Here is a 23,076-nt window from a genome sequence, read left to right as displayed (position 1 = left end):
GTTGTTAACCCCTGGTATTTTTGAAAGAAAGAACAGACAAGTTTAGCTTTTTGTAAAAGGTTACCGTCTTTAGAACAAACCCTAAACAACAATTAGTTATCAAAGACAGTTTAATTCTTTTTATATAAATGTCACCTTCCTCTACAAGGCATGGCGAGTGAAACATTTTTTGTCATGTGTCATTTAAGCCTTCGTGTCTAAAATTGAGAACTGCGTACCCGAGCTTGTAAGTTTTGATCGACTCTAAGGTAAAAGAGATGTTAGGTAGGGTCGTAGACTCGTATTATTTTTATAAAATTAAAGTTATCCCACTGCATTTATCTATCTAAGGTGCAAATAACTTTGCCGATATTAGACATACCGCATCAATTTTTTTTATTTTGTATAAATATTTGAATAAACAATGCTAAAAGAAAAACAAATAATTTAAATAGATATTATAGAATATTACTTTCAACTAGTTGGACCTGAAAACCAAAGGCTGAATTTCATTCATAGCAATTTTGTATTGCTTTTTCGTTTTCTCACTTTTTATGATTTGAAATCTACGAAATTTGTTAAGTCGTATATGAAAAAGATCATCAGAAAATTATCTCCCTTGCGCCGAACAGTATTTCAACCAATGAAATAAATGTAAATTTTCACATCATGTATTTTCTACCAATCACAAAGGAAAGGAAGTGCACAACCCGGAGACTGTTAATTATTTCAACTCTTTATTTGGAAGACGGTAATAATTTTAATACATCTACATTATAATTCTCTAATTCACTCGGTTGTTAAAGCTAAATGCTCCCTGTTCCTTGTCGTATTATTATTGCAAATCCTTAAATATTCTTTTTATCTCATTTAATTAAAAAACCCTCCATTGTTTGATTTGAATCCGTAAGGTCCTATCGTCGTTTCATAATAATGCAAACATAATTATAACATTCTACATGGTCATATATAATATTCCAATCCACACTTTAAAAGTTGTTCCCATTTTCGGGGTCAACTCAAAGGTCAAAAGGGAAAAATCAAACATTCGCCTTCTTTATGAAACCAAATATTTGGGCGTCCTGTGATGAAGTCTCTCTGAATTCAATTTATTCCTTCGTTCGGTGGGTTGCCCCATGCTGGGGCAAGCAAAATACACAAAGAAAAACGAACTTTTAACTTCAAATGACAGAGTTTTAAACCTCTAAACTACAAAAGCTACTGTGAGAAATCTATGGGTTTTCCGGGCCAAAGATGGCGGCCAAGAGACATAACTATTGTAAAGTGTGGATTGGTCTATTTCGAGCAAATAATTACTACCTGATTAAACAATACCCGATCTAATCGTTGAACCAATTATTTTGTCTTTTTGATGACACCTATTTATACGAAATCAGTAAACGATTCATAGAAAATCGTAATCAAAATATATGTAAGAATGAATAAAATTTACCTAGGCTTTCAACGACCCTTCGCTATTTCTGTCTTTTTTTTTCTTTTTTTCTTTCTTTTTTTTTGTAGTTGGTACATGTAGATGATCTACAAGCCGTATTTTTACGAGTTCTTTTTTTACGTCAGTCTTTATCTTACTTTTTTCCGAAACAAGTACATATTATCATAAGATTATTGTAACCAATTAATGTATGGCACGCCAAATACACAAAAAATGAGCTAAACAGTATAGTTTACGAAACACAAACTATAGTACTATAGTTAGCAATTCGTTTACTATAGTTTTCATTTTTAAAACTATATTTAACGGTATGATCTAAAATTAACGAATGATATCCATGTTTATTTGTCTGCAAATAACGTTTGCAATAGATTTTGTTGATAAATATAGATTCGCATCTGTAAACTATAAATTACATTCCTTTTACTATAGTTAAGAGCTGTTCATTATAGTTTCACAATCGTAAAACTATATTTTTCAGGTGCGTCTTTTTACCCCAATGATACCCCAATGCATTTTTGTGAATTTGGCGTGCCGAATCAATGCCCAGATGGTGAGATTATGAAAAAAATGGTCAGTATTGTCCAATAGATAAAAATAATGATGACCGTTTCCGCCAAAAATATCATTTTGACAAGAATAAGAGAATAAGGTAATAAATCTACCATGAGCTGAATTTGACCTGTTGTTAGAAGACCGAGTTATCTTTACCAAGTCCTATATTTTATCGCTTTCTTAATAAGTAGATAATTCCTATGGATTTATGCAACATCGCGTCCGTGAAAAAGTCATCATATATTATACAATAGTAACTCAAACGGTCACTGTAACATTAAAGTCGTTGAACTCAGTCTGTTGATGAGTTAACAGGAGAAGAGTTCATACGTAGGCAAGTTTTATACAAATTGCCAAGATATTAGTATAACAATGAGAGGCTTGAAGCTTTTTCTTAGGAGGAACTCAAAGAAAATTATTTTTCTTTCTTGTCCTATTCTCTTACTTCCAGTGCCCGCTGTCTTGCAATCTAAGGTAAGTAGCACTTTATTTGATTGTTCTATCTTGTTTCTAATCATAGTTTTCATTTTTACGAAGAATCAACAAATCTTCTTTAAAATGGTAAGTTTAAATTATTTAGACGTATAATTACTTTATATGTGATGAATTTTATTTATTCCGTTTCCATGGTAGTTTTGCATCTATGACGTTTGTGAGCTCATGTTTCTGAAACCAATTCATCTGCATTCTATGAATAAATATTCTTAATTCCTGTTTCTGGCATTATTAAAAAACATTAAAGCAAATACACTCTGGTTAAGAAATTTGTTTTTCTGTAGACAGGAAGCTGCGCCTATGGTCTTCTTTTGATGGCAATATTTTGGATCACTGAGGCACTTCCTCTAGCGGTGACCGCCCTTTTGCCTATATTTTTGTTTCCGTTGTTAGGAGTCAGCAAGGTCAATACGCTAGCTTCCACGTACACTAATGTAAGTCAAGATGGTGGGTGGAGGGGCTTTCATTTAAAATATGCACACTATTTCAGAACTAAACTAAAAAAAAAACTTGCTTTCATCAATGATTTGTGCGCAATAGTGTTGAATGTGTTTCGTGAAGTATTCGTTACAGATAACCTTTTAAAAGATCTTAAAAATTGAATTTTTAAAAGTGTCCCTAAGTAAACTTATAACTGATCAATGAAGTTTTTCATAAATAAGTAAACTGTTCAAATGAATATATGATAAATCACATTTGTATCAAAAGGGCTTAGAAACGATTTGAAATCAAGTTTTATTTTTTATGTTTATGTTAACATGTGCATTTTAAATGATTGAACAAAATTTGAATTTTATATTAAAGTAAACAAAGCTCGAGTCTTATATTTGTTTACAAATAATGTAAAGTAAGGAAATCACAATTATTTTTAACCGATTCAATGTGTTCATAAACAATATTATCAACAAAAGAGATCGCCATTTAATTGAAACTCATATAAATACAACATGTATGTAAACAATGACAAGACTCGAGCTTGTTTGAAAACAAAGAATTTCAAACTCCGTATCTTCCTTGTAACTCAATATATGTGTATTTGACTTTCAAATTTTGAGTAAGCAATAACACTACCCATATCAACCATTATAGACATAAAAAATGGAGAAATAACATGTTAAGTTCAAATTGTCCCTTTCAATTGTCCCTTTCAATCATTTAATATATAATTCTCATTCTCTTTCCCACTGTCAATAATTTTATTGACAGAAATAGGGCTTCTGAAATGAAGTCGGAATACTAATTGTAAATTGAGAATCAAATTTACTTACAGAATATTATCTTTGTTCTGATTGGTGGACTCAGTGTAGCTATAGCCATAGAAAAATGGAATGTACATAAACGGATTGCTCTGAGGCTGCTCCTCTTAATGGGATCCCAGCCAAAATGGTATATTTTCATCACTCTTCTTTTCACTTTAATGTGTACGTGGAAACTGTGGAAGAAAATTTAACATCTGACTGAACGGGGCTGCAATAAGCAAAGAAATTTAAACTTACATCAATTTTTAATCTGAAGGCCCTCAGTGCTTAAAATCTATGTTTATTCTGACTTGTTCCGAATTTTTTTGTTAGATTGGGATTAATATAACGTCATGTTTTTTTTTTATCGCTACCGGATGATTATTATTGTATTTTGCTTGTGCTTTTACCTGATCATTATTCTTTCATTGGGAAGTCTGGACATTTTGTACTTATGTGAAACAAAATTGTAACCGTTTTTGAAATGACTCGATTATGCTTAAACTGACCAAATCTGTTCTAAAAATGGATGTCAGAAGCAATCAGGTTGTGATAGGGTCTTCCATTTATTTTACAACTAGAGTACTTGTTTTTGAGACAAAGTTGTTGCCACTTAGATCTAAACGTGTAAAGTTCAACCATTTTCTCAACAAACGACTGTAGGATGGGCAGCAATGACCCCTTTCAAATTTCCAAAGATTTTTAAATCTCGGTTTAGTTTGCAGCTTCGCAGTTCTAATAGGTTAAAAATGCTCTGTTTTATACCTGTGAGTCCAATTTGCATAAAAAACAACATTGAAAAAATTCATATTTATTGCTTTTTATATTTAAACATGTTTTTGAATAAACAAGTCAGTTCAAGAAATCCCCCTTAACCATTGCAGGTTGATGCTTGGCTTCATGTTGATCACGTGTTTCCTGTCCATGTGGGTTAGTAACACAGCTACAACGGCGATGATGATTCCTATAGCCCAGGCTGTCATTGTTCAACTCATGGAGACAAAACACAAACATCTGAAAGAAGGTAAGCATTTTAACCTATTAATATCGAAGTTTCGGTTAACGTGTGATTTCATGGATCGACTCAGCTGAGAGAATATAGATAAGATTATGAGCATTTCTAAGCAACAAGTGTATGTTTTCGTACAATTAGATAAGATCACAAATTAATATTGTTACTTATACATTTTTTTGTAGACAAAGATGTTGAAGAAGCTGTGACAGAGACCTTGCTGACTAAAGACATACTGAAAAATGGAGGCAGTGTCGAAAACGACGATGTCACTCAACTAAATGGTTCTAACATAGACAAGTATGCGGACTTGTTACTTGTAAATTATATTAATTTGGTATGATGAGGCATTTGAGATAAATCCACACATAATGAAATCTAAAAAAAGGAACTTTTCCTGCCTCAAGTTTCTGCAAAGAAGTGTAATATTTGCAGGATGCCAAAGCTTGTCTATACGTTTGTTTTCCTTTTAAGGTGGAATAACACACCAGGCAAAAAATCATTAAATTAACCGTAAATTATCTTATTATGAAAGATATAATGATAGCAAATCTGTACATATGTATCCCTAGCGGGATTCCAATTCGGGATGTACAGCTTACAAGCCTGACACTTTTTTCTTTTCTTTTTTATTTATTATTTTCTATTTGATCACAAGCTTGACACTTTATCCACTCCGCTATGGGGTGAACTACACGTCAACATCGATGAAATCGTTTTAATAAAACGAAATGTCGTTTTGATCAGAGGTCAGCCATTTTATGATGTTGTGTTATTCCACCTAAAGGGGACTGGATGGTCATGACCATTTTCAGACCATATCAATCTCCTTTAGAAGACGGGCTCAATATAAAGACTGTTTGTATATTTTGATTATGTTTGAACTTACCAGAGTTTTATCTTCTATAACAATTTAAATAAAACTGAATTAAGTATCATTTATGACAATGCTTATGTTGCAGTTATTATTTTTATTAATATTTTTGACGTTTTATTTTCAAACCGAAACAGGATGGAAGTTTTTGAACATTCCGAAAAGACTGAAACTGAATACAGTTTTGATTTTGAGAGTCTAGACCCTGCTTCAAAGAGGTTCTGTAAAGCGTTTTGTCTGTGTATCTGCTATGCGTCAAACTGTGGCGGAATTGGAACCCTGACCGGTACGGGTCCTAATTTAGTCATTAAAGGACAGGCGGACTTGTAAGTTTATCCACTTAATCTTCTTTGTCTAACAATCCTTCAAAAACATCTTTCTTTTCAGGACATCTTTGTGTATCTTCATGCTGCTATCGTATTTTTTTTCAACAAACTATCCATTAAACTTTTTTGTCATTCTATACATTGGTTATATTTTAAACACAAATTCAATTCTGTTTCTAGTGTCGAATTGATTTACAATTTACATATAACAGATTTTCATTTTAACTCGTATCTCTCACAGACCAATCGCATTGTGTAGAGACATTTCATTATGATTAATTGCTAATCATTCAATATAGGTTTTAATTTAATACATTTATTTCAAGATGATCTTCTGGCCTGTTTATTTATTTGATGATAAATCTTCATATATTCATACTTTACTTAATTAATGATTATTAGACTAGTGCATCTTTGTTTATAACCTAATATCATTCTAAGCCGTAATTTATGTTATGGCTTATTAGGGCTTTTCGACTTTCGGTCGAAAAGACCTATTGTTTTCGTTCTGTTTTATTAGGGCTTTTCGACTTTCGGTCGAAAAGACCTATTGTTTTTGTTCTGTTTTTAGGGCTTTTCGACTTTCGGTCGAAAAGACCTATTGTTTTTGTCTTTTTTAGGGCTTTTCGACTTTCGGTCGAAAAGACCTATTGTTTTTGTCTTTTTAGGGCTTTTCGACTTTCGGTCGAAAAGACCTATTGTTTTTGTCTTTTTTAGGGCTTTTCGACTTTCGGTCGAAAAGACCTATTGTTTTTGTCTTTTTAGGGCTTTTCGACTTTCGGTCGAAAAGACCTATTGTTATTCTGATGTTTCTTATTATTCTTTTTCTCGACAGAATTTCCGTCAGCGATTTTTTGAAAACGGAAAGACATATTTAAACAATTATCCAATAGGCTTATAGCAATTATAAATGACACGCGTATGTAAGGTTTTGGACTTCCGGTTCCGGCACTTCCGGTTTCGACAATAGAAATACTAAGAAATCATTAAAACGCAAAATCTTTATTATTTTTTTAGTTAATGCATTCAAGTTTAAGAATTAGATGCATCTTGTCTTGATGTACAAAATCATAAGCGTAGCCATTTCTCTATCTCTTACCGTTTTTGAGATATTTGGGCTCAAACTTGAAAAAAAGGGGGATAAAAAAGAAAAAAAATTCAAAAAACCTTAGATATTTTATAAGACGCCTAGACATTGTTCAAATAGAGGTATTCAAGATATATTCCAAGTTTCAATAAAATATATTGAGTACTTCCGGTTTTATGAGCCTATGAAAAATTGTCTATGGGAGTTTCAATGTTAAACTAAAATCACGCGTCGTTCGTTTTCTCAAAAAGTTTACAAGTTAACATTACAATATTTCAGATGTATAATAATACACACAATGCGCAGACCGGAAAAGTTTTTGGGTAGACAATTCGAGAAGATTAGGGAACTGCAGGGGCCAATGTACAAAACAGCAATTTAGCTGCAACTTTTTTATTTCTCTTCCGATTTTCAAAATCTTTTCAGTTTATTGTATATAATAAAAAGCACAATCTTAAAATTATGGTCCGAGGGGCCACTTTTTGACTCCTTATAGGGGTTTGGAAGGCCCAAAGATCATCACTTGTTCAAATTTCAAATTTTTTTTAGTAAGAGTTATTTCGCTTTGCTGTAAGAATGTAGAGCATTAACACTATAGGCATACCAAGTTTTGTGTTTGAGGAAGGAATACTTACTTCAATATGATTTTTTGAAAATATTCCTCTGAAAATTAGAAGTGTAGCTACCTGTAAAGTTCTGGAGTTATCTTTCTTTTCACATTGCACTACTTATAAGTTCCTTTCTAAGCAACTGGGGATACAAAGGCGTTTAGAACACTTGAAAATAAATTAGATAATAATTTTTTTTGAACATTGAATTAAAAAGGATAATGGCGCTGTCGAAAAGCCCTTACTTTTTGTTGAAGACAAAAAAAGTTCTAGTTTTATTATTATTATTTTTCTCGACAGTTTTTTGTCAACGATTTCTATAAAACTGGAAGGTATAGAGATACAATTATGCAACGGTCTTACAGCAAATATATCAATCTATGGAAAGTAAGGTTTTGAGCTTCCGGTTCCGGTACTTCCGGTTTATATAAGGAAAATTGTAAAAATTGAACGAAACGCAATATTTTGTTTAGTTTTTGAATTATAACGTTCAGCTTTTGGAATTAGATACATCTTGTCTTGTTGTACAAAATTGTAAGCGGAGACAACTTTCTATATCTTACGGTTTTTGAGATATTAAATCCTAAACTTTAGAAAAGGGGGGATGAAAAACAAAAAAATTCAAATGACCTTTAAAAAATTACATTAAACCTTACCATTGTTAAGATAGAAGTAATAAACGTACATTCCGAGTTTCATTGACATATATTGACTACTTCCGATTTTAAAGGTCGATGAAAATCACCTATGGGAGTTTCAATGTTAAACAAAATTCACGCGTCGTTCGTTTTCTCAAAAAGTTTTCAAGTTAACATTACAATATTTCAGATGTATAATGGTACACACAATGCGCAGACCGGAAAAGTTTTTGGGTAGACAATTTGAAAAAATTAGGGATCTGCAGGGGCCAACACACAAAACAGCACTTTAGCTGTCACTTTTTTATTTCTCTTCCGATTTTAAAAATCTTTTCAGTTTATTGTTTAAAATGAAGAGTATAATCTTAAAATTATGGTCCGAGGGGCCACTTTTTGACTCCTTATAGGGGTTAGGAAGGCCCAAAGATCATCATTTGTTTAAATTTCAAAATGTTTTTTAGTAAGAGTTATCTCGCTTTGCTATAAGAATGTACAGAAGAAATACTATAGGCATACAAAGTTTTGTGTCTGTGGAATGCATACTTCCTTCGATATGATTTTTTGAAAATATTCCTCTGGAAATTAGAAGTGTAGCTACCTGTAAAGTTCTGGAGTTATCTTTCTTTTCACATTGCACTGCTCATAAGTTCCTATCAAAGCAACTGGGGATACCAGGGCGTTTAGAACACTTGGAAATAAATAAAAGAATAATTTTTTTGGAACATTTACTTAAAAAGGGATAATGGGGCTGTCGAAAAGCCCTTACTTTTTGTTGAAGACAAAAAAAAGTTCTAGTTAGGGCTTTTCGACTTTCGGTCGAAAAGACCTATTGTTTTTGTGTTTTTTTATTATTATTATTATTATTATTATTATTATTTTTCTCGACAGATTTTTGTCAGCGATTTTTTGAAAACTGGAAGATATATCGATACAATTTTTCAACGGTCTGATAGCAAATTTTCCACTCTATGAAATGTAAGGTTTCAGATTTCCGGTTCCGGTACTTCCGGTTTTTACAAGGAAAATAGCAATTATTGATTGAAACTCAATATTTTGATTATTTTTCAATCCAGAACGTTCAAACTTTAGAATTACATTTATCATAACTAGTTGTACAAAATTGTAAGCGTAGGCAACTTTCTATATCTTACCGTTTTTGAGATATAAAGCCCTAAAATTCAAAAAAGGGGGGATGAAAAAACAAAAAAATTCAAATGACATTTAAAAGGTTAAATGACGCCTGAATATTATTAAGATGGAAGTTATTAACATACATTCCGAGTTTTGTAAAAATATTTTGACTACTTTCTGTTTTATAGGTCGGTGAAATCGTCTATGGGAGTTTCAATGTTAAACAAAAATCACGCGTCATTCGTTTTCTCAAAAAGTTTCCATTTAAATATTACAATATTTTATCTGTATATTGAGACAAACACTCCGCAGACCGGAAAAAGTTTTGGGTACACAATTCTTAAAAATAAGGGGTCTACAGGGGCCTTCGTGCAAAACAGCCTTTCAACTGTAACTTTTTTATTTTTATCCGATTTTTAAAATCTTTTCGGCTTATAGTTGAGAGTAGAGAGTACAATTAAAAAAATATGGTCCGAGGGGCCACTTTTTGACTCCTTAAAGGGTTTTTTTAGGCCCAAAGATCACATCTTGTTTAAATTTCAAAATTATTTCTTGGAAGAGTTATCTCGCTTTGCTCCAAGAATGTAGAGCATAAATACTCTTGGCATACCAAGTTTTGCGTCCCAGGAATGAATACTTTCTTTGGAATGATTTTTTTGAAAATATTCTTCTGAAAATTAGAAGTGTAGCTACTTTTTAAATTCTGGAGTTATCTTTCTTTTCACACTGCAGTACTCATAAACTCCTATCTAAGCAACTGGTTATACCGAGGCGTTTAGAAAATGTGGAAATAGATTAGATATATTTTTTTTTTCGACACTTTAAATTAAAAAGGGAAACTGGGGCTGTCGAAAAGCCCTTACTTTTTGTTGAAGACAAAAAAAGTTCTAGTTTATTATTATTATTTTCTCGACAGTTTTTTGTCAACGATTTCTATAAAACTGGAAGGTATATAGATACAATTATGCAACGGTCTTACAGCAAATATATCAATCTATGAAAAGTAAGGTTTTGAACTTCCGGTTACGGTACTTCCGGTTTATATAAGGAAAATTGTAAAAATTGAACGAAACGCAATACTTTGTTTAGTTTTTGAATAAGAACGTTCAGCTTTTGGAATTAGATACATCTTGTATTGGTGTACAAAATTGTAACCGTAGACAACTTTCTATATCTTACGGTTTTTGAGATATTAAATCCTAAACTTTAGAAAAGGGGGGATGAAAAACAAAAAATTTCAAATGACCTTTAAAAATTTAAATTATACCTTACCATTGTTAAGATAGAAGTAATAAACGTACATTCCGAGTTTCATTGACATATATTGACTACTTCCGGTTTTATAGGTCGATGAAAATCACCTATGGGAGTTTCAATGTTAAACAAAAATCACGCGTCGTTCGTTTTCTCAAAAAGTTTTCAAGTTAACATTACAATATTTCAGATGTATAATGGTACACACAATGCGCGGACCGGAAAAGCTTTTGGGTAGACAATTTGAGAAAATTAGGGATCTGCAGGGGCCAACGTACAAAACAGCACTTAAGCTGTAACTTTTTTATTCCTCTTCCAATTTAAAAATTTTTTTCAGTTTATTGTTAGGAATAAAGAGTACAATCTTAAAATTATGGTCCGAGGGGCCACTTTTTGACTCCTTATAGGGGTTTGGAAGGCCCAAAGATCATCACTTGTTTAAATTTCAAAATGTTTTTTAGTAAGAGTTATCTCGCTTTGCTGTAAGAATGTAGAGCACAAATACTATAAGCATACTAAGTTTTGTGTCTGAGGAATGAATACTTACTTCAATATGATTTTTTGAAAATATTCCTCTGGAAATTAGAAGTGTAGCTACCTGTAAAGTTCTGGAGTTATCTTTCTTTTCACATTGCACTACTCATAAGTTCCTATCTAAGCAACTGGGGATACAAAGGCGTTTAGAACACTTGAAAATAAATTAGAGAATATTTTTTTTTTAACATTGAATTAAAAAGGATAATGGGGCTGTCGAAAAGCCCTTACTTTTTGTTGAAGACAAAAAAAGTTCTAGTTTTATTATTATTATTTTCTCGACAGTTTTTTGTCAACGATTTCTATAAAACTGGAAGGTATATAGATACAATTATGCAACGGTCTTACAGCAAATATATTAATCTATGGAAAGTAAGGTTTTGAACTTCCGGTTACGGTACTTCCGGTTTATATAAGGAAAATTGTAAAAATTGAACGAAACGCAATATTTTGTTTAGTTTTTGAATTAGAACGTTCAGCTTTGGGAATTAGATACATCTTGTCTTGTTGTACAAAATTGTAAGCGTAGACAACTTTCTATATCTTACCGTTTTTGAGATATTAAATTCTAAACTTTAGAGAAGGGGGGGATGAAAAACAAAAAAATTCAAATGACCGTTAAAAATTGAAATTATACCTTACCATTGTTAAGATGGAAGTAATAAACGTACATTCCGAGTTTCATTGACATATATTGACTACTTCCGGTTTTATAGGTCGATGAAAATCACCTATGGGAGTTTCAATGTTAAACAAAAATCACGCGTCGTTCGTTTTCTCAAAAAGTTTTCAAGTTAACATTACGATATTTCAGATGTTTAATGGTACATACAATGCGCAGACCGGAAAAGTTTTTGGGTAGACAATTTGAGAAAATTAGGGATCTGCAGGGGCCAACGTACAAAACAGCACTTTAGCTGTCACTTTTTTATTCCTCTTCCAATTTTAAAAATCTTTTTAGTTTATGGTTAGGAATAAAGAGTACAATCTTAAAATTATGGTCCGAGGGGCCACTTTTTGACTCCTTATAGGGGTTTGGAAGGCACAAAGATCATCACTTGTTTAAATTTCAAAATGTGTTTTAGTAAGAGTTATCTCGCTTTGCTGTAAGAATGTACAGCATAAGTACTATAGGCATACCAAGTTTTGTGTCCCAGGAATGAATACTTTCTTCAATATGATTTTTTGAAAATATTCCTCTGGAAATTAGAAGTGTAGCTACCTGTAAAAATCTGGAGTTATCTTTCTTTTCACATTGCACTACTCATAAGTTCCTATCTAAGCAACTGGAGATACCAAGGCGTTTAGAACACTTGGAAAAAAATTAGAGAATAATTTTGTTTTGAACATTTAATTTAAAAGGGATAATGGGGCTGTCGAAATACCCTTACTTTTTGTTGAAGACAAAAAAAGTTCTAGTTATTATTATTTTAAGACAAATTTCTGTCAGCGATTTTTTGAAAACTGGAAGAAATACTGATACAAGTACACATTGATCTTAAAGCAAATATATCAATATATGAAATGTAAGGTTTTCGATTTCCGGTTCCGGTACTTACGGTTTTTACAAGGAAAATTGCAAAAAATGTTTGAAACTCAATTCTTAGTTTATTCTTTAATGTAGAGCACTCAAATTTTAGAATTACCTTTATCATAAATAGTTGTACCAAATTGTAAGCGTAGACAACTTTCTATTTTCTACCGTTTTTGGGATATTAAGTCCTTAATTTTAGAAAAAGGGGGATGAAAAAACAAAAAAATTCAAATGACCATTAAAAACTTATTTGACGCCTGAATATAAATAGGATAGAAGTAATTAATATATAGTCAAAGTTTCATTGAAAAGTATTGAGTACTTCCGGTTTTATGAGCCGATGAAAATTGTCTATGGGAGTTTCTATGTTAAATTGAAATCACGCGTGTAACGTTTTCTCAAACAGTTATCAAGCAAATATTTTGATATTTTGTATTTGCAATAAGGAACCTAATGCGCAGACCGGAAAAGGTCCTGGGAAAGAACTTCTGAAAAATATGGGATCTGTAGGAATCAGTATTAAAAACAGCCCTTTAGCTGTATCTTTTTTATTATTCATCCGATTTTCAAAATCATTTCGGTTAGTAGTTTAGAATAAAGAGTACAATTTAAAAATTATGGTCCGAGGGGCCACTTTTTGACTCCTTATAGGGGTTTGAAGGGCCTAAAGATCACAACTTGTTTAAACTTCAAAATTTTTTCTTGGAAGAGTTATCTCGCTTTGCTCTAAGAATGTAGAGAACAAATACTCTTAGCATACCAAGTTTTTCGTGCAATGAATGAATACTTACTTTGGAATGATTTTTTGAAAATATTCTTCTGAATATTACAGGTGTAGCTTCTTGTTAAATTCTGGAGTTATCTTTCTTTTCACACTGCACTACTCATCAATTCCTCTCTAAGCAACTGGTTATACCGAGGCGTTTAGAAAATTTGGAAATAGAATAGAGATATTTTTTTTTGACACTTTAAATAAAAAAGGGAAACTGGGGCTGTCGAAAAGCCCTTACTTTTTGTTGAAGACAAAAAAAGTTCTAGTTTTATTATTATTATTTTCTCGACAGTTTTTTGTCAACGATTTCTATAAAACTGGAAGGTATATAGATACAATTATGCAACGGTCTTACAGCAAATATATTAATCTATGGAAAGTAAGGTTTTGAACTTCCGGTTACGGTACTTCCGGTTTATATAAGGAAAATTGTAAAAATTGAACGAAACGCAATATTTTGTTTAGTTTTTGAATTAGAACGTTCAGCTTTGGGAATTAGATACATCTTGTCTTGTTGTACAAAATTGTAAGCGTAGACAACTTTCTATATCTTACCGTTTTTGAGATATTAAATTCTAAACTTTAGAGAAGGGGGGGATGAAAAACAAAAAAATTCAAATGACCGTTAAAAATTGAAATTATACCTTACCATTGTTAAGATGGAAGTAATAAACGTACATTCCGAGTTTCATTGACATATATTGACTACTTCCGGTTTTATAGGTCGATGAAAATCACCTATGGGAGTTTCAATGTTAAACAAAAATCACGCGTCGTTCGTTTTCTCAAAAAGTTTTCAAGTTAACATTACGATATTTCAGATGTTTAATGGTACATACAATGCGCAGACCGGAAAAGTTTTTGGGTAGACAATTTGAGAAAATTAGGGATCTGCAGGGGCCAACGTACAAAACAGCACTTTAGCTGTCACTTTTTTATTCCTCTTCCAATTTTAAAAATCTTTTTAGTTTATGGTTAGGAATAAAGAGTACAATCTTAAAATTATGGTCCGAGGGGCCACTTTTTGACTCCTTATAGGGGTTTGGAAGGCACAAAGATCATCACTTGTTTAAATTTCAAAATGTGTTTTAGTAAGAGTTATCTCGCTTTGCTGTAAGAATGTACAGCATAAGTACTATAGGCATACCAAGTTTTGTGTCCCAGGAATGAATACTTTCTTCAATATGATTTTTTGAAAATATTCCTCTGGAAATTAGAAGTGTAGCTACCTGTAAAAATCTGGAGTTATCTTTCTTTTCACATTGCACTACTCATAAGTTCCTATCTAAGCAACTGGAGATACCAAGGCGTTTAGAACACTTGGAAAAAAATTAGAGAATAATTTTGTTTTGAACATTTAATTTAAAAGGGATAATGGGGCTGTCGAAATACCCTTACTTTTTGTTGAAGACAAAAAAAGTTCTAGTTATTATTATTTTAAGACAAATTTCTGTCAGCGATTTTTTGAAAACTGGAAGAAATACTGATACAAGTACACATTGATCTTAAAGCAAATATATCAATATATGAAATGTAAGGTTTTCGATTTCCGGTTCCGGTACTTACGGTTTTTACAAGGAAAATTGCAAAAAATGTTTGAAACTCAATTCTTAGTTTATTCTTTAATGTAGAGCACTCAAATTTTAGAATTACCTTTATCATAAATAGTTGTACCAAATTGTAAGCGTAGACAACTTTCTATCTCCTACCGTTTTTGAGATATTAAGTCCTTAATTTTAGAAAAAGGGGGATGAAAAAACAAAAAAATTCAAATGACCATTAAAAACTTATTTGACGCCTGAATATAAATAGGATAGAAGTAATTAATATATAGTCAAAGTTTCATTGAAAAGTATTGAGTACTTCCGGTTTTATGAGCCGATGAAAATTGTCTATGGGAGTTTCTATGTTAAATTGAAATCACGCGTGTAACGTTTTCTCAAACAGTTATCAAGCAAATATTTTGATATTTTGTATTTGCAATAAGGAACCTAATGCGCAGACCGGAAAAGGTCCTGGGAAAGAACTTCTGAAAAATATGGGATCTGTAGGAATCAGTATTAAAAACAGCCCTTTAGCTGTATCTTTTTTATTATTCATCCGATTTTCAAAATCATTTCGGTTAGTAGTTTAGAATAAAGAGTACAATTTAAAAATTATGGTCCGAGGGGCCACTTTTTGACTCCTTATAGGGGTTTGAAGGGCCTAAAGATCACAACTTGTTTAAACTTCAAAATTTTTTCTTGGAAGAGTTATCTCGCTTTGCTCTAAGAATGTAGAGAACAAATACTCTTAGCATACCAAGTTTTTCGTGCAATGAATGAATACTTACTTTGGAATGATTTTTTGAAAATATTCTTCTGAATATTACAGGTGTAGCTTCTTGTTAAATTCTGGAGTTATCTTTCTTTTCACACTGGACAACTCATCAATTCCTCTCTAAGCAACTGGTTATACCGAGGCGTTTAGAAAATTTGGAAATAGAATAGAGATATTTTTTTTTGACACTTTAAATAAAAAAGGGAAACTGGGGCTGTCGAAAAGCCCTTACTTTTTGTTGAAGACAAAAAAAGTTCTAGTATTATTTTTTATTATTCTCGACAAAGTTTCGTCAGCGATTTTTTGAAAACGGAAAGACATATTAAAACAACAATGCAATACACTCATAGCAATTTTTAATGGCACGCGTATGTAAGGTTTAAGACTTCCGGTTCCGGCACTTCCGGTTTTGACAAGGGAAATACAAAAATTTTATTGAAGCACAATATCTTTACTGTTTTTATAGTTAGAGCATTCAAGTTTAAGAATTAGATGCATCTTGTCTTGATGTACAAAATCATAAGCGTAGCCATTTCTCTATCTCTTACTGTTTTTAAGATATTATGGCTCAAACTTGAGAAAAGGGGGGATGAAAAAGAAAAAAAATTCAAAAAACCTTAGAAATTTTATAAGACGCCTAGGCATTGTTTAGACAGAAGTATTCAAGATATATTCCAAGTTTCAATAAAATATATTAAGTACTTCCGGTTTTATGAGTCTATGAAAAATTGTCTATGGGAGTTTCAATGTTATACAAAAATCACGCGTCGTTCGTTTTCTCAAAAAGTTTACAAGTTAACATTACAATATTTCAAATGTATAATGATACACACAATGCGCAGACCGGAAAAGTTTTTGGGTAGACAATTCGAGAAAACTAGGGATCTGCAGGGGCCAAAGTATAAAACAGCCCTTTAGCTGTAACTTTTTTATTTTTCTTTTGATTTTAAAAATCTTTTCAGTTTATTGTTTGGAATAAAGAGTACAATCTTAAAATTATGGTCCGAGGGGCCACTTTTTGACTCCTTATGGTGGTTTGGAAGGCCCAAAGATCATTACTTGTTTAGATTTCAAATATTTTTTTAAGAAGAGTTATCTCGCTTTGCTGTAAGAATGTAGAGCATAAATACTATGGGCATACCAAATTTTGTGTCCGAGAAATGAATACTTACTTCAGTATGATTTTTTCAAAATATTTCTCTGGAAATAAGAAGTGTAGCTACCTGTAAAGTTCTGGAGTTATCTTTCTTTTCACATTGCACTACTCGTAAGTTCCTATCTAAGCAACTGGGGATACCAAGGCGTTTAAAACACTTGGAAATAAATTACAGAATATATTTTTTTTTTTACATTTAATTAAAAAGGGATAATGGGGCTGTCGAAAAGCCCTTACTTTTTGTTGAAGACAAAAAAAGTTCTAGTTATTATTATTCTTCTCGACAAAGTTTCGTCAAGGATTTTTTTAAAACAGAACAGACAAATAAAAATTTAATGTAAGATTCTTTTTGCAATTGTTTAGCTCTCCCGTATGTCCCTTTTTGGACTTCCGGTCTATATACTTCCGGTTTACACATGCAAAAAACAAAATATTAAAAGGACCTTTGTATCTATTTTATTTTTTGAGTATAAACAAAGAAATTCTGGATTTATATACTTCATAGTATGAGATACAAAATCGTAAGCGACAGCGTTTTTGTATCTCTTGCTGTTTTTGAGATATTTGACTTCAAACTCTGAAAAAAGGGGGGATGAAAAAACTAAAAATTGAAATAACCACCACATTTTTTAAATGAGGAATGGAAAATGTTAAAACTGTCATAATTATCATATATTTCAAGTTTCGTTTGAAACCATTGAGAACTTCCGGTTTTATAAGTTGATAAAAAATCGTCTATGGGTGTTTTAATGTTAAACTGAATTCACGCGTGCCACTTTTTCTCAAACAGTTTTCAAGTAAATATTTCCATATTTAATATTTATATTGAGGGACCTAATTTGCAGACCGGAAAATGTTTTGTGATAAAAATGTTGAAAGATAAGGGATCTAGAGGGGTCAAAGCTAAAAACAACCCTTTAGCTGTATCTTTTTATTTTTTATCCGATTTCTAAAATCTTTTCGGTTTTAAGTTTTGAGTAAAGGGTACAATTTAAAAATCATGGTCCGTAGGGCCATTTTTTGACTTCTTATAGGAGTATTAAGGTTTTGAATATTGCAACTTTTTAAAAGTTGAAAAAGTGATTTAGAAAGAGTTATCTCGCTTTGCTCAATGAACGTAGAACATTAATACTCTAGGCATACCACTTTTTTACTTTGAGAAAAGAATACTTACTTTTTTATGATTTTTTGGAAATATTCTTTTGGAAATTAAAAGTATATTTACTTTTAAAGTGCTGAGGTTATCTTTTTTTGACATTGCATTATTAATAGGGTTATATTTCTAATAGGCAACTGATTATACCAAGGCAGTAAAGAATTTTTAAATAAAAAATAGATACGATTTTACCTGACATTTACAATCAAAAAAGGGAAAGGGGATGTCGAAAAGCCCTTACTTTTTGTTGAAGACAAAAACAGTTCTAGTGATATATTGATTTTATTTCGTTAAAAAAGACAAAATTTAAATATCATAACCAACTACCTCTCTTGGTTTGCAAAAGTCTAATTAAAGGGTGGATAATACGTTTAAGAGTATCTTGGGTGGTTCCCAACTTGTTGAAAATAATGATTCTCCCCCCCCCCCCATCCAAAATATATTTTATTTATAAAATTAACTGATTTTTTTCAATTCCGTTACAATTTTGTTGTGTTCATTTTAAACAGGATGTCTGATGGTCAGTCGGTGATAACTTTCACTTCGTGGTTCATCTTCGGGTTTCCTATAGCAGTTGTAACTTGTCTTATTACGTGGGTGGTCCTCCAAATTTACTTCTTTGGAGTCAAGTGAGTACCATCAGAAACATTTGTTCTTAAATTGGAAAATTCATTAATTTGTTTTAGTTATAATGGAGAGCAAATAAATGTTGTTTCGAACTTTGTTATCTCTACAAGGAGGGCATGTATCATTTCGTTCACTTTAGCAATACGAACTATTTAGCTAAATAGCTTTGCTGTATGTACATCAAATGATATACAAAATTATTGCCTCCAGTGTTCAAAAAACTCGAAACTGCTATAAACTTAAATTTAATTTCCATGTTCTCTACGATAGATTACATCTGTGTGGAATTTTAAACCCCTTTCTCAAACTCAGTGTTCATGTGTAAAAAAAAAAATAACACCGACTTGTCAGCTTTCTCTTATATTGGTAGAATAATAGTTATTAGAATGCTTTTTATCGTGTTATGTTTGATTCCATCTATAAAGTATTGTCCCTCTTAGCCCACTGGGGATAGGATTGTTAATAAGCTTTGAAATTTATCGTCAGGGGGTTGCAATATTAATTAACTTGGACAACTAATAAACCATTTCAATTATTTTAAACATAAATATATTACCTTTGTCCGTGAACCGATCGGAGGCAATGCTTTTTTTTTTTTTTTTTTTTTTTTATCTTTTTTTATGAACAGATAGAGTTATACATGTGCCTTTTATTCTTCCTTAAGAATATTTGGAAATAATTAATTAAAGTGACTTAGTACGGTTAATATCATTGTGAATAAGTCTATGAAAAATTGGAAAGGGGGGGGGTGCTTTTGGTCTTGTTAAGCAGAACTTTGTGGATAGTTAGAACATTTTTGTGAGAAATTAAGTTTTTTCCTGATAGGAACGTTATATTTTCAATAAGTAGATAAATTGCCCAGTCTTTACAACTCTTTTTTAGACAACTGTTCAGTTGTAACAAAGAAGATTCTACTCGAGTTCAAGATGTAATCAGGATGGAATACAACAAACTCGGAGATATAACGTACGATTTTTTTTTGATTATTAATATATTAGGATGTTTCTATATTTACAATATAAAGAGGGATAAATATTGATTTAAAACAATTTTAAATAGACAAATTTTCATCAAAATGTTTTGTTATACTTAACATTAATTTTAAATATCTTGCATGTAGATTCGTTTGTTTACAATATCCGAACTAAATAGATTTGCAGAGAAAGCCGTCTTCTTTCACTTCGTCATTCTAGTCCTTTTATGGTTTTCCCGGGAACCAGAGTTTTTTCCTGGCTGGGGCTCTTTTTTCGAACATGGGTAAGAATAACATTCAGCAATATCAGTGGTATTAACGAGTCAAATACTCTCTTTAGATAAATTAGAATAGTTATTTTTGTACCTGAGAATATAAAAATATCGGTAAAATGTTAACATTTTGAGTTTGTTTTGTTCATTTTCAACATTGAGAACGTCCAATTTCTATATGAAACGAAATATTGATGATCCAAAATCTTTGACCGATTCTTTCTAACATAGTTGGATCAGTCACTTCATAAAAGTACTTTGGAAGTATTTCTTCTAGGTATGCTTTGCATATACATTTAAAGGTAAATCTTTAAAATGAAGAAACATTTTTTCAGAAAAACTTTAAAATGAAGGAAGGTATGAATGATCTAAGTGCCCGTTTTTCTTTCATTCTTTAAATGATAAATCATTCCCTAGGTACCTTGGAGATTCGGTTCCTGCTGTGATGATTATGATCAGTTTGTTCATATTTCCAAGCAGAAGGAGAGAGAAGGGTGCGTTCGTCTTTATCTTAACTATATGTCAATGTTTGCATACAACAAAACATGTTTTGCATCTTTAAAACGACAATCATCGATGTAGTGAAGTTAGTTTTCTATCACTATGTTGAATGAGTCTTTGGAAACTCGATATATATATATATATTTTGTTCGATTTTATTGGTAATTAATTCAAACTTTTATTGGATCAATCATGTATGCCTAAAAGAACCCATAAACCTTACCAATGTTGTGAACACCAACATTTTTTATTCCGGTCAATATTGCTCAACCTTTGATCTGTACCTTCATCATTATCCGAAGGTGTCGACATGCAAAAAGTGGGGACAATATTTTACTTACCCAACACCTAATTTGTGAGTTTTACTATTGAAATACAATCAATATTTTTCAGGCAACTCTATTGATGATGTCATCGAAATTCCAAGTTTACTAGATTGGAAAACGGTGTCAGCACGCATGCCCTGGGGTGTTGCCCTTCTTATGGGAGGAGGATTTGCTTTAGCAAAAGCATGTACGGTAAAGACCACAACATTTAAAATCGGTGTATTTGAGGGTGCCACCTGAGTGCATGGAACATCCTCAGATAGGATTAAAGCCATGATCTATTTGTCACTTAGGTATAAGTTTCAAATGTGAAAATGTTAATTGCTACGATTATGAAATCGATTTTTTGCAGGATTCAGGCCTGTCCCAATGGCTTGCCGATCAAATGTCTGCAATAAAAGACATCAATGAATGGTCGATGGTATTTGTGCTTTCTCTGATAGCTTCATTTGCAACGGAAGTGACGAGTAACACCGCCATTTCCACGCTGATTCTCCCAATCCTTGCCGAGCTCGTAAGTTACTTACATAGTGCTAGGTGAATATTGTTCGATAAAGAAGATTTTAACGCATAAAAAATAATAACACATATCACAATTTCAACGTTGCAGTTGGTAACATTTTAGAGGCAGTTCTTTTGGTTAAATTTTCCTTCCATGCAGTAGTATAAATTTATAATATTTCGCTAATAAAAGCCATTGATAGATCAACCGATAATTTAATTGGCTATTCTCCTCTCTGTGTTTCTAGGCTATTGGAATACACAAGAACCCCATTTATATCATGTTACCCGCAGCCATATCAACCTCATTCGCCTTTATGTTGCCTGTTGCCACGCCCCCAAATACTCTCGCCTTTTCCTATGGATACTTGAAAGTGATTGATATGGTAGGTGATACACATACATATGTTAAATTGAAAATATTTGCAATTGAATATGAACTATCAAATTGGAACATGCAATTACTTTTTCAATTATCTATTTGTCCAGTGGAAATACAAGTACTTATATCACCGGCTGATAGTCGATTCGCATATTGATATTTTGCTGCATGATTAGTACATTACGTGTTTATGTCTTCATTTTCAAGGTAAAAGTTGGGTTTATTCTGAACATTATCTGTGTTGTGGTTGTAACGGTTGCCGTTAATACGTGGGGGATTCCTTACTACAAACTGGACGAGTTTCCTGACTGGGCTGAGAAATTCCTGAAGACTTCTATTGAAATAAGCACCAGTCTTCCCGATAATGGTACAACAAATATATACACCACAATGTGACGTTTTAAAGATTAACTTCGAATATGTCGACCATTTTATATCCATCACCCAAATCATGTTTTGTTGAATATAATATTTTAGCTCTTGATTTTTATTGCGAGCTTTCAATGTACATTATAAGATTTTTTATTGTCTGTATTCGGAAACGGGTTATTGCAGCCCATATATGATGAGGCCAAGTAATAAAACTTTTGTGTTTTGATTTGTCGATGAAAAAATAATGTTAGATATTATTCAGACTGATAAGAAAGAATGGCATGAAAAAGAAGAAAAAGAAGCTGTATCTGCCAGCAGGCACGTAGCATCGGGGGGGGGGGGGGGGGGGGCAGGGGGGGCCTGCCCAGTCAGCATCAATATGTTGGCCCACCGTTGGTCCAACAAAACTGATTTTGTTGGCCCTACGTTGTATGCCATCGTTGGTTTAACATTCTAAGTGCAAATTGGTTTAACGTTGGCCCTACATGTTGGCCCTACGTTGTATTTTGATGTTGGTCCTACATTGTCCCATCATAAACATATTGTGTTGGCCCAACATTTATATGTAACTATTGGCTATGTTGGGCCACTGTGTTTGATATACATTGGCCCAATGTGGTGGCCTACGTTGGCTCAGTGTGTTGGGCCTACATATGCTAAATGTGCTTGGCTATATGAACCCGTTATTATGCACCAATGTTAGGCAAATCTTTGTTAATGCTGCAACAACCTAACCTTATTATGTTTAAACAATGGTTCACCATCCTAGTTCCACTTTTATACACACTGAACAGGTATATAACCATGAAAAAATAAAAATCTGGTGTGAGACATAAAAAAATGCAAATATAAATTTAAAAAAAAATATTTTTAATTTCTTTGTTCAACTGTACATTTTAAACAATCAAAATATGTCTCCACGTTTAATTATTTTGGCAAATGAAAAAAGTCAAAGATATCAGTTAAAATTAATGTACAGATTTAACATTGAAAGCATCCAT

General features: G+C 32.1%; 1 protein-coding gene across 1 annotated transcript; it reads left to right on the top strand.

Moving 5' to 3' along the window:
- The first annotated feature begins 2,246 nt into the window (after positions 1 to 2,246).
- Positions 2,247 to 22,298, top strand: LOC105327859 (solute carrier family 13 member 2). Its single transcript, XM_034443107.2, has 14 exons — positions 2,247 to 2,461; positions 2,767 to 2,916; positions 3,753 to 3,868; positions 4,605 to 4,744; positions 4,918 to 5,032; positions 5,744 to 5,932; positions 18,631 to 18,750; positions 19,631 to 19,714; positions 19,901 to 20,005; positions 20,411 to 20,487; positions 20,888 to 21,012; positions 21,173 to 21,334; positions 21,570 to 21,707; positions 21,911 to 22,298. The coding sequence occupies exons 1-14, from the start codon at positions 2,360 to 2,362 to the stop codon at positions 22,097 to 22,099; spliced, it is 1,812 nt and encodes a 603-aa protein (XP_034298998.2). The 5' UTR covers positions 2,247 to 2,359; the 3' UTR covers positions 22,100 to 22,298.
- The last annotated feature ends 778 nt before the right edge of the window (positions 22,299 to 23,076 follow it).

Source organism: Magallana gigas, chromosome 3, assembly GCF_963853765.1.
Source record: "Magallana gigas chromosome 3, xbMagGiga1.1, whole genome shotgun sequence".
NCBI classification, from domain to species: Eukaryota; Metazoa; Mollusca; class Bivalvia; order Ostreida; family Ostreidae; genus Magallana; species Magallana gigas.
This window is presented reverse-complemented; position numbering and strand designations above follow the sequence as displayed.

Coding starts and splice junctions, on each gene's coding strand:
- LOC105327859 (XM_034443107.2), top strand. CDS start 2,360: ATGAGAGGCTTGAAGCTTTTTCTTAGGAGGAACTCAAAGAAAATTATT. Junction 20,006..20,410: donor GGCTCTTTTTTCGAACATGG/GTAAGAATAACA, acceptor ATCATTCCCTAG/GTACCTTGGAGATTCGGTTC. Junction 21,335..21,569: donor TCCCAATCCTTGCCGAGCTC/GTAAGTTACTTA, acceptor CTGTGTTTCTAG/GCTATTGGAATACACAAGAA.